The 17,529-nt window shown below is 36.5% G+C and overlaps 1 protein-coding gene across 3 annotated transcripts in view; it reads left to right on the forward strand.

Annotated features, from left to right (window-relative positions):
- The window catches only part of LOC128669309 (proton-coupled amino acid transporter-like protein CG1139), a 45,439-nt gene extending 28,420 nt beyond the window's left edge, over window positions 1-17,019 (forward strand). For all 3 annotated transcript variants that reach the window (XM_053744057.2, XM_053744058.2, XM_064435917.1), the window contains 7 exons: window positions 2,225-2,375; window positions 11,386-11,507; window positions 12,705-12,789; window positions 13,271-13,512; window positions 15,147-15,359; window positions 16,005-16,174; window positions 16,714-17,019. In XM_053744057.2, the coding sequence (XP_053600032.1) occupies window positions 2,225-2,375; window positions 11,386-11,507; window positions 12,705-12,789; window positions 13,271-13,512; window positions 15,147-15,359; window positions 16,005-16,174; window positions 16,714-16,952 (1,222 nt within the window). In that variant the 3' untranslated portion in view covers window positions 16,953-17,019. The remainder of the gene's footprint in view (window positions 1-2,224; window positions 2,376-11,385; window positions 11,508-12,704; window positions 12,790-13,270; window positions 13,513-15,146; window positions 15,360-16,004; window positions 16,175-16,713) is intronic.
- Window positions 17,020-17,529: the final 510 nt, after the last annotated feature.

Consider the following 17,529-nt stretch of genomic DNA (forward strand, 5'->3'; position numbering starts at 1 on the left):
CAACTAGTAAATAATAATGCTATAATAAAACATACCTATACTACATACACATCAATTCATTCTGTTAATCAGTTCAATTGCCACTAGACGCTGGTAAAAGTCATGTCGGAAACCTTTAAATGACTTGAATGAAGTCTGCCGCCAGTGTTAGCAATTAACACACTCCAAAATTAAGAAAGATATGATCATACCACTACGAAATTTTGATTTCTTAAACAAAATATCCTCATATATCTATATTATTGTACACACTTTATGTTGTGCTGCGTAATTAGCGGTGAATTTGCATTGAATTTGAATAGATTAATATGTTCATAATATTAATATGCACTTGTTTTATCTCCATACTAATAATATAATATAGATATAGTATATAATATTAAATAATAGTTTTATGAACGCACTAAGGAGTCTGGGACCTACTAGTTCGATTTTTAATTCAGCCTGTGTATGGTATCCATATACATCAGAAAGAAATACGAGAATGGAGCGTGTAGAGCGCCTTTCCTATTTACATCTCATCATCGAGTCGATTCGCAGTGAGACGCAGCTAACCAATCACAGTGCGCCATTATGACGCAACACAACAACTACATCACAATGTGATTGGCTCGCGGCGGCTCACTTCGAATCGACTCGATAGTGTGAAGGTAAATGCAAACCCGCACATCGACCTCAGATAGGCTATGGATAGTTCCCATGGGAGCCAACATTCAGGGCACCCTTATAACTGACTATAGTGACGTCTTAAAGATAAATTCTCTGTTGTCGGGAATTGTGTTTCAGTCTCCAGATAAAAATCTTGGAAAACAAAATAACAACGACTGTATAAAGAATTTTGAGATTTTTCAAAAATCCTGTTCTAGGATCCTCAATCGTTTATTTTCGAAAATTTCATTTCGAAAATCTCTAGTCCTACTAATATTATATGTATGTGTGTATGTTTGTTACTCTTTCTAAAATCTACTGAACCGATTGTTATTAAATTTGGTACACAGGTGGAATATAACCAGGAATAATACACAGGGTACTTTTTATCCCGAAATTCCTACGGGAGCGAAGCTCCGGGGCGCAGCTTGTATTACATAAAATGAATAATAGTTACGAGGTCCAAATCCAGAGACAAAGGCTTCTGGGACGCAAAACTGATTTAACGCAGCAATTTATCATTTCCGGGCCAGAGAAGCCATATCTTTCCGAGTCACACACGTGGTACATGATAGGGATGTACCTAAATTCTCGGTTCCGGATACCAATATAGATATGTCAATTACAATAGTTCCATCCCGGCTTCGCTCAGTTAAAACCATAATACATTAAAAAAAACCGCATCAAAATCCGTTGCGTAGTGTTAAAGATATAAGCATACATAGGAACAGAGAGACAGCGAGAAGCTACTTATTATACTATGTAGTGATAGTGACACCAGGTGCTTATTTTACCCTCGCCTAAATATAAAGTACTTATACCCTTTGTCAAATAATATCCCAAAATAAACCTTCCTTTATTGTTTAAAGTTAACAATTAACATATTTTTTTTAAATGCGAGGGTACCAATCGAGCTATACCACAAGAATCGAGAATATGTTGACATATTATAGTTTCATAAGTTCAATTTTTAGAATTCAAGTTGACAGATGTCGATCTCGAAATCGAACTAAGCAATTTAAAGGAAATCGAATATCGAATTTAAAGGATATTCTTATGTAATGAAAATGTTTTTAGAATAAAATAAATAATTGGTTGCCTTCGCTTTAATCTCACATGTCACTGTCGACATAGTCGAATATCATTATAATAATTCCAATTTGACAAGAAAAAGTTTACGGATAGTTTATTATTTCGGATATCCGGTAGTTAAGTGTTACCGAACAACCATTATACCTATATCTCTATATAGTGACATTCAATTTGAGCTGTGTTGATTCAATTGTGCGGGCCGTTGAGTATTCTCAATCTTTTTACAAGCTTACAATCATTCAATGTATGTGTGTATGAGGGAGGATAAGTAACTTAATGTTTGTTCGGATGGGATCTTCAAGTCAATTTTGATGCAGATATATTTTCAACCGATAGTTTCAATGTTTAGTTTGGATAACAATGCATTATTAAGGTATGCAATCTGCTCGAGACGAAGGTCTTCTCAATTGATTACAGAACGGATATGTTTTTTGTCGTGTATTGAATGCAATAAGAACTAAAAGATTTATAAAAACATTTGCAGGAGTTTCGGTGCCCTAGCGCACTTGCTGAAGGCGTCGCTGGGTTCAGGAGTGCTGGCGATGCCTCTTGCCTTCAAGAACGCGGGCTGGCTGGTCGGCAGCCTCGGCACCATCCTCATCGGGTTCATATGTGGCCACGTCATTCACATCTTGGTGAGCGCTTTTCTAAAGTATCAAAGCCCTAAGACAGGATTTGATAGGAGCTGTGCCAAGATGTGCTAACTAAGTTTAGAACAATAGACCAAGAGAACAGATATATATAGTCGAGTTCGGCACTAAGTATTGTCTCTTCCGAGTCTCTAGAGAAATTGGATTCAAATTCATATTCTTCATTGTTCTCCACAGGTACACTGATACTGAAAGATGTTATATTGACAACATGTAAAACAATGTAAAACCAATTAAAATTGTAAGAGATGTCTGAACTGAGAGCTTGTTACCCCAGCCTCTCGCCATTAGGTATACACAGCTTATGATAAACACTATAGTACATATTAATACATTTTGTGATTTATATGCAAAAGAGCAAGCAAAGAGTTCCTTCCCTAGAGATTATAACATGGAGACGGAGAGGATGCGAATGAACACGTCATGCAAAAATGAAAGCCACGTGTTTTATAGCTTTGCTCCACAATGAAACTGCACTTTAGTCATAAAAAGACACTTTGGCAATAACTGCGTCATATAATATAACGAACCAAGAAGTTATCACTCAACAATCAAAGCTTCCAAAGTAATAAACTTAATTAAAGTTATTACGTAACTAAATAACATTTCGTACCCACTAACCTGTGTTTATTTGACATAGTTACCGCAGTTATGTCTAAGTAATTGTCATTTGTTGTGTAATACTCGCCTTTTACTTTCTACGAGGTCATTGGAAACCGCTGCGTATTGTACGTACTAAGTGCTATCGGCTTTGTAGGGCAGAATGAACTAATGGATCTTGTGATATGTGGCTTGAATTACCTACGTACAATGTTCTATTTGTCATTCCCACATATTAGAAGCTTTTTTTGACCCCCGATACAAATAGAGTGGGTTGCACCGTCACCTTTGACGTTTACTTTAATGTGCGTAGAAAAACGCAAAGTACCTACGTCATTTTGTCTAAACGTCAGCAGCGTGCCGGCTAATATCAATTCATTGTCAAATTTTATTAAAGTCACCTAAAAGCATGTGACATGACTTTTGGGACCATATAGGTATGAGTAATACGTATACATACTAGCGAACTGAACTGTCCACATATGTGCAGATTTCCTTACGATGATTTCCTTCACCGAAAGCAAATGGCGATTAACAACTCTAATTTTTAAAATACGCAAATATACCTATTATTTAATATCTTGTCGAAAAATAAAATCGCAAATTATTTCACTCAATTAATACATTTCAAACGTAAAAAAAATAAACTGAACAAAAATTCCTGCTTTACTTTATAAAAACATAGGGCTTTAGATGCTTCAGTCCTAATTCCAAGGCATCAGCCGTATTTATATCTATGTTTAAGTCTCAATCGATATTTCTTTAATAAACCTAATTCTGTACCTGTGACAGCAACTAATTATCGGCAGAATTCTTTCAACAAGTGACAAGTATTATGACAAGCTTTCGCGTGAAATTGACATGAACAATTTTGGCCTAAAATGATGACGGTGAAAAATTTACTAGTAATTGACGTCAATTACAAAAAAAGAGATCAATTACTAATATAAATATATATAATCGTAGATATAATCGTATAATAATATATAATCGTCCTCCTAATTTTTAATATATTTATAAGACCTATATTTGTTAATTGACGTCCTTGGAGAAAAGGCTGCGGTGAAGTTTGTTGCGCCGCTTCTTCTTCACCTGCGCTTTGGAAGCCGGCAGTAGACTTAGTTTAAGTAATTTTTGACGTCAATAAGTGATGTATATCATCCTAAATTGAATAAAGAATTTTGAATTTGAATAAAAAATTTCCCAGACGTGGTCTAGTGCATCCTTTTTTCAACTTCTTTATGGGTGCTGCTAGCTCGTTAGTTTTTCTTTCTTTGTATTATTGGCTAATTAATATTTGTTTAGGTGTAAGTGTCCATGTTTAATGTACGTTTAGATTAAGTTATTAGAAAGAAAAAAAAACATTGTAAGAAACAATAATGGTAAGCCGATCTGGCATGATAGGGACCAACACTGTTCAAATGAGTTTCTTTCGGCATTTCTTCTCAGCAGTGGTCGTTCCGAAATGCCAGTAGTTTGTAGCTTATGAGAAATAACTATAAATATAAAGATTGACGAGAAAAAGTGCCTGTGAAGGTCTAATTTCTGAACAAATGATTTGATTTCCCCTTCCCCCCTGGAGCTCACACAGTGCGGACGTGTATTTGGCTATCCAATATAATTTAAATTCGAATAAATCAATTTAAAACGCGAAAATTGCGAACCACAGTGAGGATCGACTACCAGGAGAACATAACTTCACAGAGCTACCGAGGAGCCGCCCCTCAGGAGCCGCCCCACCCAAGGAAGACAAAGACGACAGCGAGAGACGGAGATAAGTTACGCATGCATCACTAACTTAGCAAAGCACAAAAACCAATAGCTCTAACCCGCTCACTGCGTCATCGTGCTTAGCCCCGCCTCCTGTCAATCAACCGCTGCGCTTACGCAGGCCCCGCCCCTTCAAAGTTATCGTGCCGTCGGCTCATTTAGGCCTAAGCTCGCAATAATGTCAGTTCAACGCTCGCCGCCTGCTTCATCTACGCTTCAAATCCCGTCGAAATCAACCGGGGATCATTATAACTCTGACTCTGCACTAAACGCACCTAAAAGTAGTAATGTCGAAGACCTTTATTTTAACATAACAAAACGCCATAAACGCAATTTCGACGCGTTTACAGACGACAAAGCGGCGACTTCAACGGAAATAAGAGAAATGTTCGACACGAAATTTGAAGTGCCTTAATATCTATAATTAACCAAAACCAGGAAATACAAAAAACAATTGCCGTTATGTCTCAAAATCAAGATAAGTTATTGTCTAAAATAACGGTATTAGAGCAAGAAAACACCATTTTTAAAAACAAGATTACTTCACTAGAGAACAAAATCGAATCCTTAGAAAGACACAAACTTACCACTTCTATGGAAATTCGAAATGTACCTAAGTCTGGCGACGAAAACAAAGAAACGCTAATAAAATTAGTTAAAAACATTTCAAACAGCGTAAACATGGAAAGGCCAATAGAAGAGTCCGACATAAACAACATATATAGAAATAAGTCTGAGACTGTCGTTGTTTCATTCACGTCGGGACTTCAAAAAGAGTCACTGATAGCATGTTGCAAAAAATACAACAAGTCTAAGAGGCTACTGAAGGAACCCTCCCTAAACACAGAGGTACTCAAGCTACCTGGACCTTCACGGCCAATCTATATCTCCGAGTCATTGACTTCCTTTACCAGTCACCTATTCTTCCAAACTCGAGAAGCCGTTAAGAGCAAGAAATTGGTAGCGGCCTGGACCTCACACGGAACTGTGTATGTAAAAAAGGAAGATACCAGCAGACCAACCCCTATCAAACATGAAACAGATCTCCAGTCTTTACTGTGACTAGTCCCCTATCCCCAATTGGACCCAACAAAAGAAGATTGGACTAGTCCCTTGCGTCATTCATTTATGTACCTAACCACTGTGTTTTTGTTTTGTTTTCTATATGGGGTAAGTAATAATAAGCGCATGCAATATTTGTTATTTAACTTTTATTTTACCATTTTTAATTTTAACTTTTTTATTCTTATAATTGTACTCAAAGGCTGTCACACACAACACACACACCAAACACTTAAAATACTAGGTAAACATATACAGAAAGTCGCAACAACCATAACAAGTGGAACAAGGGTATACCAAATCCAGGCACCTAATTATAAAACAAATGTATATTTCTACCAATGCTGCCATATGTTTTTACGTGGCAGTGGTATCTATAAAATATATCAAACTTAATAGTTTATAATAATGAACAATATAGATACGGTTGCCTTGGATTTGGACGCCCTACAGATTGCAAAGGTGGTTGAATGTAATACAAACGATATAAAAAATCATATCTCATACAACGACAAAAAACTAAACATTATATCCCAGAACATTCGTAGCATTTACCACAACATGGATGGATTTGTGCCTCTATTACAACAAACAGAGATTCCCTGGGACGTAATAGTCCTGTCGGAATGCTGGCTTCCTTCAAATAAATACATTCAAGACCTTGATAATTATGCTTATGCTTCGACTACACGCAATTACACACAGAACGAAGGTGTGGTGATATACTACAGCAAAAATCTTAATGCAGTAGAGGAACCTAATATAGTAGATGCCAACTGCCTAATACTGAAGCTCAGTCACTCCACTTGTGTCCTAGGTATATATAGACCCCCAGCCCAAAAAGATATAACTCCATTCTTAACTTCATTAGACCAAACCCTTTCAAAATTAAAAAGTTTTAAAAATATTGTACTGTGCGGGGACATAAACATCGATCTAGTACCTAATAACCCCAAAAAATGGCAAAATGAATACCTTAATATGTTGTCCACCCATGAAATGCTCTCTTGCCATTCTTTGCCTACTCATGGACTCACATGCTACGACCACATGATCATTAAAACAAAACAAGATGCCACATGTATAATTGCTGATTCCACATTAACTGATCATTTCACTGTCGCACTCAGCTTAAAACTAAAACAATACCTCCCGGCTAGCAACCAAATTAAAGAAACCATTGACCTAAATATCCTGGACACAACAATTGAACAACTCAATTTTGACACTGTTATGAACTGTCCCGACCCAAATATAGCCACCAATTTATTCGTAGAGTCAATATCATCTGCTATTAAAAACAGCACCAAAATTATTAAGACCAACAAAAGGAAGACAATAAAAAAACCTTGGATAACCAAAGGTCTACTCCGTTGTATTAGGAACAGGGATAACCTGCACAAAAAACATAAAAAAGATCCCGGAAACGACATACTAGCACAAACCTATAAACGCTACAGAAACTTCTGTACGCTGATTCTTAAAAAAGTCAAAAGAATGTACGACAAATCCCAAATAGAAAGTGCAAGAAAAAATCCTAGAAAACTCTGGCAAGCAATAAAAGAAATTAACGGGATCAACCGTACTCAAGATCACTCACAAAACCTACTGGATGAAAGCTGCCCTAGGGAGAGCGTCAATTATGTAAACTCATATTTTGCGACAATCGGGAAACAACTATTGGATCACAACTCTATATCCAATCCTCAACAAGACCATTCCCACGAAACAAGACGTCCTGCTCCATTCTCAGCCCATAGTTTAATGATGGCTCCTGTATTGGTGGAAGAAGTCCTTCAAATAATTAAAGGACTAAAAGAAAAAAGCGCCGTTGGTCTAGACCACATTCCAGGTTGGATAATTAAGCGTTACGCTGCTTGTCTGGCTATTCCGATAACACACATTTGCAATCAATCCATTATGCACGGCGTCTTCCCCTCAGCTTTTAAAACGGCTCTCATTAAACCTATTCACAAAAGCAACGAAAAAAACAGAGTAGACAATTACAGACCCATCTCCATACTTTCATCATTGTCTAAAATCCTGGAAAAGATAATGAACACCCGCCTTATCCAATTTTTAGAAACTCACAAACTGTTATCTACATGTCAGTATGGATTTCGTGCTGGCAAGTCAACTACAAATGCTGTCCAGGAATTGACTTCAGCCATAATCTCTTCTTTAGATAAACAGGAAAAATGTCTGCTCATATCCCTCGACATAAAGAAAGCTTTCGATACAGTCCATAATCCTCGTCTATTGGACAAACTGGAGAGAATAGGAGTCCGAGGATTAGCCCTTTCACTGTTCCGAGACTTTTTAAGTAATAGGAAACAGTGTACTAGGATAGGAAACTGGACCAGTGAAGAGACTGAGCTGTCATGTGGTCTCCCGCAGGGCAGCTCTGTCTCTCCTTCTCTCTTCTTAGTTTATATTGACAGTTTATGCCGTATCCGACTGGAAGGTGGTAGAATTTTCACTTTCGCAGACGACACTGCACTATTCTTTAAAGGTGACAACTGGGAGGACACTTTCCTTAATGCCCAAAAAGGACTGCAATTAGCAAATAACTGGCTTAGTAGCAACGGACTAACCCTCAACATTACCAAAACTAAATTGATAACTTTTTCTCTAAAAACAAACTTTCAACCATCATCTACTTTAACCCTAACCGCCCATGTCTGTAACCCTACTAAACATAATTGTGTTTGTCCCCAAATCGAAAGAGTTGAGAACCTAAAATACCTGGGTGTAATTATAGACCAAACCCTCTCCTTTAAACCCCATGTTGAGTCTCTTACTACAAGACTACGAAAGTTGATATACATTTTCAAAACAATCAGATACATATCAGACCGTAAAGTCGTCCTCATGGTTTACAATGCCCTTTGCCAGTCCCTAATAAATTATTGTATCACCACTTGGGGTGGGATTGCCAAAACAAACCTCCTCGAAGTGGAAAAAGCCCAAAGATCCATCCTAAAGGTAGCTGCCGGACTCCCATTTCGCCACCCTACTGATGAGCTATATAAGATCTGGAATGTTCTTACAGTAAGACAAACATTTATATTACATGCTACTCTAACCCAGCACTCTCTTACACCGTATGACCCAGACAAGTTTAAAGATAGGCGACGGAAAAGAACGGTTTGTCTAATTCCTCCACACAACACAGCTACCGCTACTTGCTTTTTCTTCTACCTCGGACCATACCTGTACAATAAGCTAAATAAGCATCTAAACTTTTACCCCCTTCCCAAATATAGTTGTAAAAAAACTATCACAAAATATTTAAAAACATTAGATTACACGGCCACGGAAGAAATACTTGAATCTATCATCTAATCCCAATCACCATTTTAACATCTCTCAATCACCCCCATCGTCAGACTTGTTTACCCACCACACGCTCATACACAACTTACACACATTCACAAAAACACACGCACACATACCACACATACACACACACACCCACACAAACTTTCCAAATCTCCAGCCTAATTTTAGACTAATAAGCTAGGTTAGTTAAGTTAATTGCTATAAACTAAACAATTTTGTATAGAATAAGAATATCCTTACCTAAACTGTTGCCTACGCTATCTATGGAAACACAAAATAAGTATTCCAAGGGAGGGGCCTAGTTACCTGTAGCACAGGACTCTTAGGAGTCCTATTTCAGGAACTAGTCTCTTCACAACGTTTACAAGTATAGTGTTATATAGTGTTATATCTTTAGCAATAAGCACTTCATTGTAACTAACTTTTGTGAAGAGAAAATAAACATTATTATTATTATTATTATTATGATTTGATTTGATTTGATCTAACATTTAGTTAATGTCGGTTCTATTATTATTTGAATACTTTCTATATGTGAAAATTTGCAAATGGCTTTTAGTTGCAATTTGTTTGCAACGTTATATATTTAGCCGATAATCTTCCAAACAAATAACATTAAATAAATAAACAGTGCATATTCGTCGTCAATCATCCTGTTAGCCAATTTTCATTTTGAAATTCTTTGACAGTTTTATGAAGTTTTGGTTAAAACAAGTGTAGAGTTTCCAGATTTACAGGCTATTATTTATTACGCCCGAAAAAAATTGTAGGTAGTATAATTACTATCAGAAGCGTTGATAGTCCAGTGGTTAAGACCTGTGATCGAAATGTCCCAGGTTCGAACCCAACTCGTGTCACAAGAGTTTGTATAATCTGACTCATATATACCTAGTAGTTTTCAGCGACCACCGGTGAAGAAAAACATCGTGAGAAACCTGCACACTGGTTGACAGTTAAAGTTCATTTGTTTGCAATAACTTGCCACGTTTACGTCTGCAGGTGGTCGTAAAAGTTATGTGAGATGACTTTAGGTGACTAAATAAGATCTGACACACACTCAAAAACATGAAGACTAATATCAGAAAGTAAATATTAAATTCAATACCTATTATGCGGTTAAACGGTTTTCAATCAGCCTTTAAAATCAGGCCGCAGTGTTTTACATCCTAAAATAACAAAGGTAGGACATTTAAACACAAAGTTTTCATTTATATATATATTTTTAACAGGCGGTCCCTGAGAGTCACGTTAAGAGATAATTTAAAAGTTGAAACCATGTTAATATTATGAGAAATTGAATTTGAATTTGATCTGTGTATCTGTCTGTTCCGCTTTCGTGGCTAAACAACTCTACGGATTTTGATGAAATTTTGATATGCATGTAGTTAAAGATCCCCATTAAAACACAGATTTTTTTTTTTCAAAAAATCAACCCTCAACTGATTATTTTGGCGGGTGATAGTTTGTATGAAAACCGTGTCTGTTCCGGTTTCACAGAGCAAAAGCTAGTAGACTATAATCATCAGAAAGTCTTAGGTATAACCAAGAATGCCATTGCAATGGTCTGCAGGGGGCTTACCATCATCTCTTAACGTGATTCGAAAAAGTGAACGTGAAAAAAACATTGTAAGAAACAATAATGGTAAGCCGATCTGGCATGATAGGGACCAACACTGTTCAAATGAGTTTCTTTCGGCATTTCTTCTCAGCAGTGGTCGTTCCGAAATGCCAGTAGTTTGTAGCTTGTGAGAAATAACTATAAATATAAAAATTGACGAGAAAAAGTGCCTGTGAAGGTCTAATTTCTGAATAAATGATTTTAATTTGAATTTGAATTCACTTTACGACCTAAACTGAACTGCATCGCAAATTCGTATTGATATTGATTACAGAACGATTCCAATGTAACTCAGTTCAATTTAGGAACCTAAAATGAATCGCATTCCTACTAAAAATTAAGTCGATGGTACGAATTTGCGATGCAGTTCAGTTTAGGTCGTAAAGTGGATCGCGTTAAGAGATTATGGTAAATATGCTGACCACGGATAGTAAAGTACAGAAGACCATACGAAGAGGAGGGAACAACTTCTAATTCTAGATTTTAAAAAAAAAACTTGTAAAAAGTTTCTTATTTTTTCTTGTTTCTTCACTTCTACTACATCTAATCCATGATACAAGAAAAAAAAATCTTATCAATAATAAGTTCTTATTTCAATTTCAGGTGAAAACGTCACAACAACTATGTGTAGAAATCAAGAGACCTTGTCTGGGTTACGCGGACACCTGTGAGATAGTCTTCAAAAATGGACCCAAGCCAGTTAGGAAGTTTGCCAAATTTGTTAGGTACTTTGTATTTTTTTAACAACTACAACATGTCCCACTTCTGAGCAAAATCATCCCACTTTTATTACATGTATTTTCACTAACCGAAATAAATAAATAAATATTAGAACAAATCACACAGATTGAGCTAGCCCCAAAGTGAGTTCGAGACTTGTGTTATGGGATACTAACTCAACGATACTATATTTAATCTGCAACTTCGCTCCATCTGTCTTCATTTATATACTAGCGGCCCGTCCCGGCTACGCTCGGGTAAAACCAATAAATTATACACCTAAACCTTCCTCAGGAATCACATTATCTACCGGTGAAAACCGCATGATAATCCGTGCACTAGTTTTTGAACTTATCGAGAACAGACAGTCAGACTCAGAGGTTTTTGTTTTATAATATGTAAGGATAAGGATTAGCGCCCCGCCACGACTTGGCTCAGGTAAAAACTTAATAAATCATAGACTTAAATCTACCTCAGCAGGGGGCTTACCATCATCTCTTAACGCGATCTAATTTACGTCCTAAACTGAATTGCATCGCAAATTCGTACCATCGACTTAATTTTTAGTGTGAATGCGATTCATTTTAGATTCCTAAATTGAACTGAGTTGCTTTGGAATCGTTCTGTAAAAGTCGATGGTAGGCCTGCAGGCCATGCCAATTATTCCTTAGTTAAAAAGAATAAATAATGAATTTTTGGCGCCGACTCCTTGTGATTTTACAACAGTCCCGCCTGCCTGGCGTCATCTCTTCTTGAGAATGCTGTTATTACCTATCCGCAGCTAGATCTATATCCTTTAGTCGCCCCGTACGAGGATATGGGGGATATGTAGTGGTCCTATTCTCGGGTGGAACCAATAGCCTAAAAAGTAAAAAAGGCTAATTCGAAAAAAGAACAATTAATTACAATAATATTAGTTACATAACTACAAAAAAAATACAAATTCTATTAAATTTGAATTACCTTATAAAATAATTTATAAATTAAAATTATTTATTATCTATTCAATTTGGAAATCGCTGTTTGAGAAGGCCACCCGCGCGAGGGTCACCTGTTGCCTCCCTCAGCCATTTGCTGAGCTTAACCTCCCATGTCACTCGGGTGATCAAAGTGGTGTAAATCCTCTGTACAGGTCATAATAAATTTGGATAAAGATAATGCTATTCTATTCTAAAATATATATTTTTTTTTAATCTTTTCAGGGAGTTAGCAGATTGGGCTCTGGCGTTAACACACATGGGAGCTTGCTGTGTGTATGTGGTCGTTATAGCAGAGTCATTTAGACAGGTACTTAACAAGTCTTGAGTCTTCTTTATTTATTTATTTATTTATTTCAATACACATAACAAATTGTAGTAAAACTATACATAGTAGTAAAATTATAAGGTTACGATCTACACTACAATTCGAAAACAGTGTACATACAAAGACCATATAAGAAAAATGCAAACAATTAACAAATATGTGATAATGATATATAGATAAATATTAACTAAGAAATTTTGGTTTACAAAATCATAGACAAGATAAACATTAACTGAGAATTTTTCAATAGGCTTTTTACCGGGTAAAAAATAAAATGTTTGAAATCTTTCTATGTGCGTAGTAAGACTTTGCTGTTTACATCTCATCATCGAGTCGATTCGCAGCGAGACGCAGCTAACCAATCCCGGTGCGCCATTGTGACGCAGCGACAACAACGACTCAATATGATTGGTTCGCTTTTCGCTTCGTTCGATTCGATAGTGACATATTTAAATATTTTCAGATTTCAAACGAGTACGGAGGTCCAAAATGGTCGGTGACCATTTTCTGTGGTCTCACACTGGTCGTCCTAGTGCCCCTCACTCAGATCACGAAATTGAAGTACCTTGTCCCATTCTCGGCGCTTGCGAACTTCGTCTGGCTCGGCTCTATACTGATCTCCATATATTACTGCTTGAGGGACCCTCCAGATCTCTCAGAGAGGAAAATCGGAAATTCCATCACTGGAATTCCTAATTTTATAAGGTTTGTTTCATTGACACTTGCTCGGACGCACGACTTCTAAAGTTACAACAATTAAACTTCTATTGTTAGTAATTTTAGTAAAAGAATACGGCTTATTTGCCGTGTATAGTCTGATTTTTTATGACAATTATCAATTATTTTGGCATTTAACTATTACATATTTAATATATAACTATTATATTTAACTAACACAAGATTTTGTACAAATGATAAACTAATTTTTATAACCAGAATGCTTTTAACATAAAGATGGAGTAGCATCGAATTATTACATAAACAGTATTACAAATCAGTTCCCGTACCACGTTCCATTGTAACTCTTACTAATGTGTCTCCTAGGAAATAATAAGTTATCCAGATTGGCATCTGCCGTCGCCATTTCCAGGATCCATTATGTACATCTAAACTATAATATCTATACTATTATTATAAAGAGGTAAGCGTTTGTGAGTTTGTATGTTTGAGGCGGGTAATCTTCGAAACTACCAAACCGTTTTCAAAAATTCTTTCACCAATATAAAGATACATTATCCAAGATTGCTATAGGCTATATTTTATCTCAAAATTCCCACGGGAGCGAAGCCCTGGGCAACATCTAGTCTAGCATACTTAGCTTTTGTAGAATAAACAAATTTATTTTCTATATGCCCGAAGTAAGATTCGAATTCGAAAAAAATATTGGAAAATACTCCATCGACAAAAACCTCATTCATATATTTACTTATGATGTTAAAATGTCTACAGATTTTGTTCTAGCTATATAAAAAATTACATTTTTACAAGCTTTTATTAAAGTTGCAATGTTAAACAGTCTCGGGTGGAATCTTACAACTCAATTTTGAACCAGATGTCTCCAAACGATTGAGCTAAAATTTTGTACACATGTTTAGTTGGATGACAATGTATTATTAAGACAAGTATGACTCGATAGTGCACCCAGAACCGCACTTATTATTTACAAAATTGATGTTGGGTCGCGATAATGCTTTGAAATGTACTAAAAGCTGCAAATGATCATTATAAAAAAAAATAACGTATAACTTCAATTAGGTACATTAAATAAAAAAAAGTTCGTGCAAAATTTTTACTAATATTTTTAAAAGCCAAAAAAAGTTTATTTGTTACCTCTTCACGACTCAAGCAATCCGCTTAAAATGTAGTATATGAAGTACGGAGAAGGACCTGAGATACCTTTCGTCCCGGAATAACTGCTCTCGCGGGAATATCAAGCCGTCGAGATCGCACCAAAAGCGTACGTATATTAACAAGGACTTAGGACGAAGTAAAAAGTAACCTTTAACTCAAACAATTTAATTTATGACGACCTCAGTAGCGCAGTGGTAAAGTTCTTGCCTCTGAACCGAGAGGTCCCGGGTTCGATCCCCCCTCCGATCGGATCATGATGGAAAATGATCATATATTATACACATCATATATATGATTACATATATTGATAAACATCCAAGACCAATCAGAAAAATCTGATTGGTCTTGGATGTTTATCTATATATGTATTTGTTATAAAATATAGTATCGTTGAGTTAGTATACCGTAACACAAGTCTCGAACTTACTTTGGGGCTAGCTCAATCTGTGTGATTTGTCATTATATCTTTATATTTATTTTAATTTCAGCACCTGCCTCTTCGCCATGGAAGGCATCGGCGTGGTCATGCCGGTGGAGAATGAGATGATCAAGCCGCAGCACTTCCTGGGCTGTCCCGGAGTCCTGAACATCGCCATGACGACAGTCGTGGCCCTGTACGGGTTCGTCGGCTTCTCCGGCTACTTGAAGTACGGAGACGAGGCTAGAGGCAGCCTCACGCTCAATCTACCTCAAGACGAAATGTAAGCTAGATAGGTAGACAAGATTTTTGTATGAACAGTACACACAAAATAATAACAATACTCAAACAGTATTATACACACAAGGACACTTGCGGATGGATTTCACGACTGTTTGTACGCGGCGTGTAGCGTTTCATTAGTGACGCACATTTTTTTAAATATTTTTTTAAAATTAACATTTATAAAATTAACATTGTGGGGGCAGGACTTTAATTTTTTATAAAATATGATAATTGATTACTGTGTTTGGTACATTTTAATAAACACTAATGACAGCCCACGGCGGCGTTCAAAAAGCGTAGAAAAACTAAACTCATCCAGCAGATCCACCTGTAATTTAATACCCGGCTGCCTGCTTGACGTAACCCTCCTTGGAAATGCTGTTGTTGCCTATAGCTGCCAAGGCCATGTATCCCTTGATCGCCTCGTACTACATCCATGAGAATTCAGACGGCTCGCCATATTGGCTATTTTGGGGTCTCCTGAGTTTGATTCGCAACAACAAAGCCAAGCTATTAAGAAATATCTGCTTTGAGTATATCTTTATCAAAAGGGACCTGTAATATAAATCTGCATTACATGGACCCACATTAATGGTAAATTGGATAAGTTTGCATTTTCCTAACCTGACAATTATATTTTCAGTTTGGCCCAAATCGCCAAGATCTTGGTCGCTTGTGTTATGATGCTGTCCTTTGCCCTCATATACTATGTCCCATTTGATGTGGTCTGGAGGAAAGTACAAGATAAAATTCCGGCAAAAAACCACAGATGGGCTATAGCAGCTATAAGACTAGTAGGCACTTTGTTGATAGGTAAGTGTTTACTCTTTATTATAATTATAATTACAGGTTGCGTACCTAAATTCACAATAAAATCATAATAAGAAAGAAAGCAGCCTGAGCCGGCTTCGCTCGGGTAAAAACATAATAAATTTTACCCCAAACCTTCCTCAGGAATCACTCTATCTATTGGTGAAAACCACATGAAAATCCGTTCAGTCGTTTTTGCGTTTATCGCGAACAGACACACGCGATAGAGGACTTTGTTTTATAATAGTTATGTATTTGATGTAATTGGTGTCAGTAAATGTTGTATGTACGTCAATTTTAATAAAGAAATTGTAATTTTAGTAAAAGAGGATTTCCTGTTCATTAAAAATTCATTAAAAATCACTCATTAAAAATTTGCTCATCGAAAACCGAAAACTATTCAGTATAATTTCGACTAATTTCCACAAATTGACCTGAATTCAAAGAAAAGTTGAGATGGCTGAACGCCTAATCATTTTCGAGAGATTGATACTGTATTTTTTAAAATACTTCTAGAATCAAAATGACATCTTCTATTCCAGTGGGCGTCGCCAGTGCAATACCAAGGCTGGAGCTCTTCATGGAGCTGGTGGGAGCTATTTGCCTATCAATCCTTGGGCTCTTTCTGCCCGCGGCCACCGAAACTGTGTGGCGATGGGGCAAGCACCTGGGGCCATGTTACTGGATTGTGGTCAAAAATGCCCTGTTGACTATATTCTCTGTGGTAGCCATGGTGTCAGGAGTGGCGTATTCCGTTAAGTCTATTGTTGATACCTTGTGATAATTGAGATCGATGTATATATAATTGAATTATATTGTAAGTTAATTATAATTATGTGTAAATATGATGGGTGTTTTTTCTCTTTCTAATGACTTGCACCTTTTTTCTTTGTATTTATTCCATCGATATAAATAAATACTCTTAACGTCAATATTAATAATAATTTTGACATTTACTTGTAGAACATACTCGTATCGTGATTTGTGATCTTCAAGTGTCTGAAAGTAACATAGGTATCTATTATGTTAGATTATGGAGATCGAGTATGTCATGCACACTCAAATGGTCAAACCGGTAGCGGCGTCGTGGATCGGGTCGGGAGGTTCCCTCTATTGTGGTTGAGCTTCGCGATGGCTGACTCACGCGTCAACTAGTGAACGGGTGCTGCCGGGGGGAACTGGTCAGCTCGATCTTTTATTAAAAGTTTTTTGTTTGGTTTATTATACATATACATTTTTTTTTCCTTTCACTAGATCACAATTATAATATGTTCCTTTTGATCATGTACTTCATTGTGTACTTACATTGTTATATTACTGATAAAAAATTATACATAAATTTAAATTAAAAATGGTAG

Source organism: Plodia interpunctella, chromosome 4 (assembly GCF_027563975.2).
Source record: "Plodia interpunctella isolate USDA-ARS_2022_Savannah chromosome 4, ilPloInte3.2, whole genome shotgun sequence".
NCBI lineage: Eukaryota > Metazoa > Arthropoda > Insecta > Lepidoptera > Pyralidae > Plodia > Plodia interpunctella.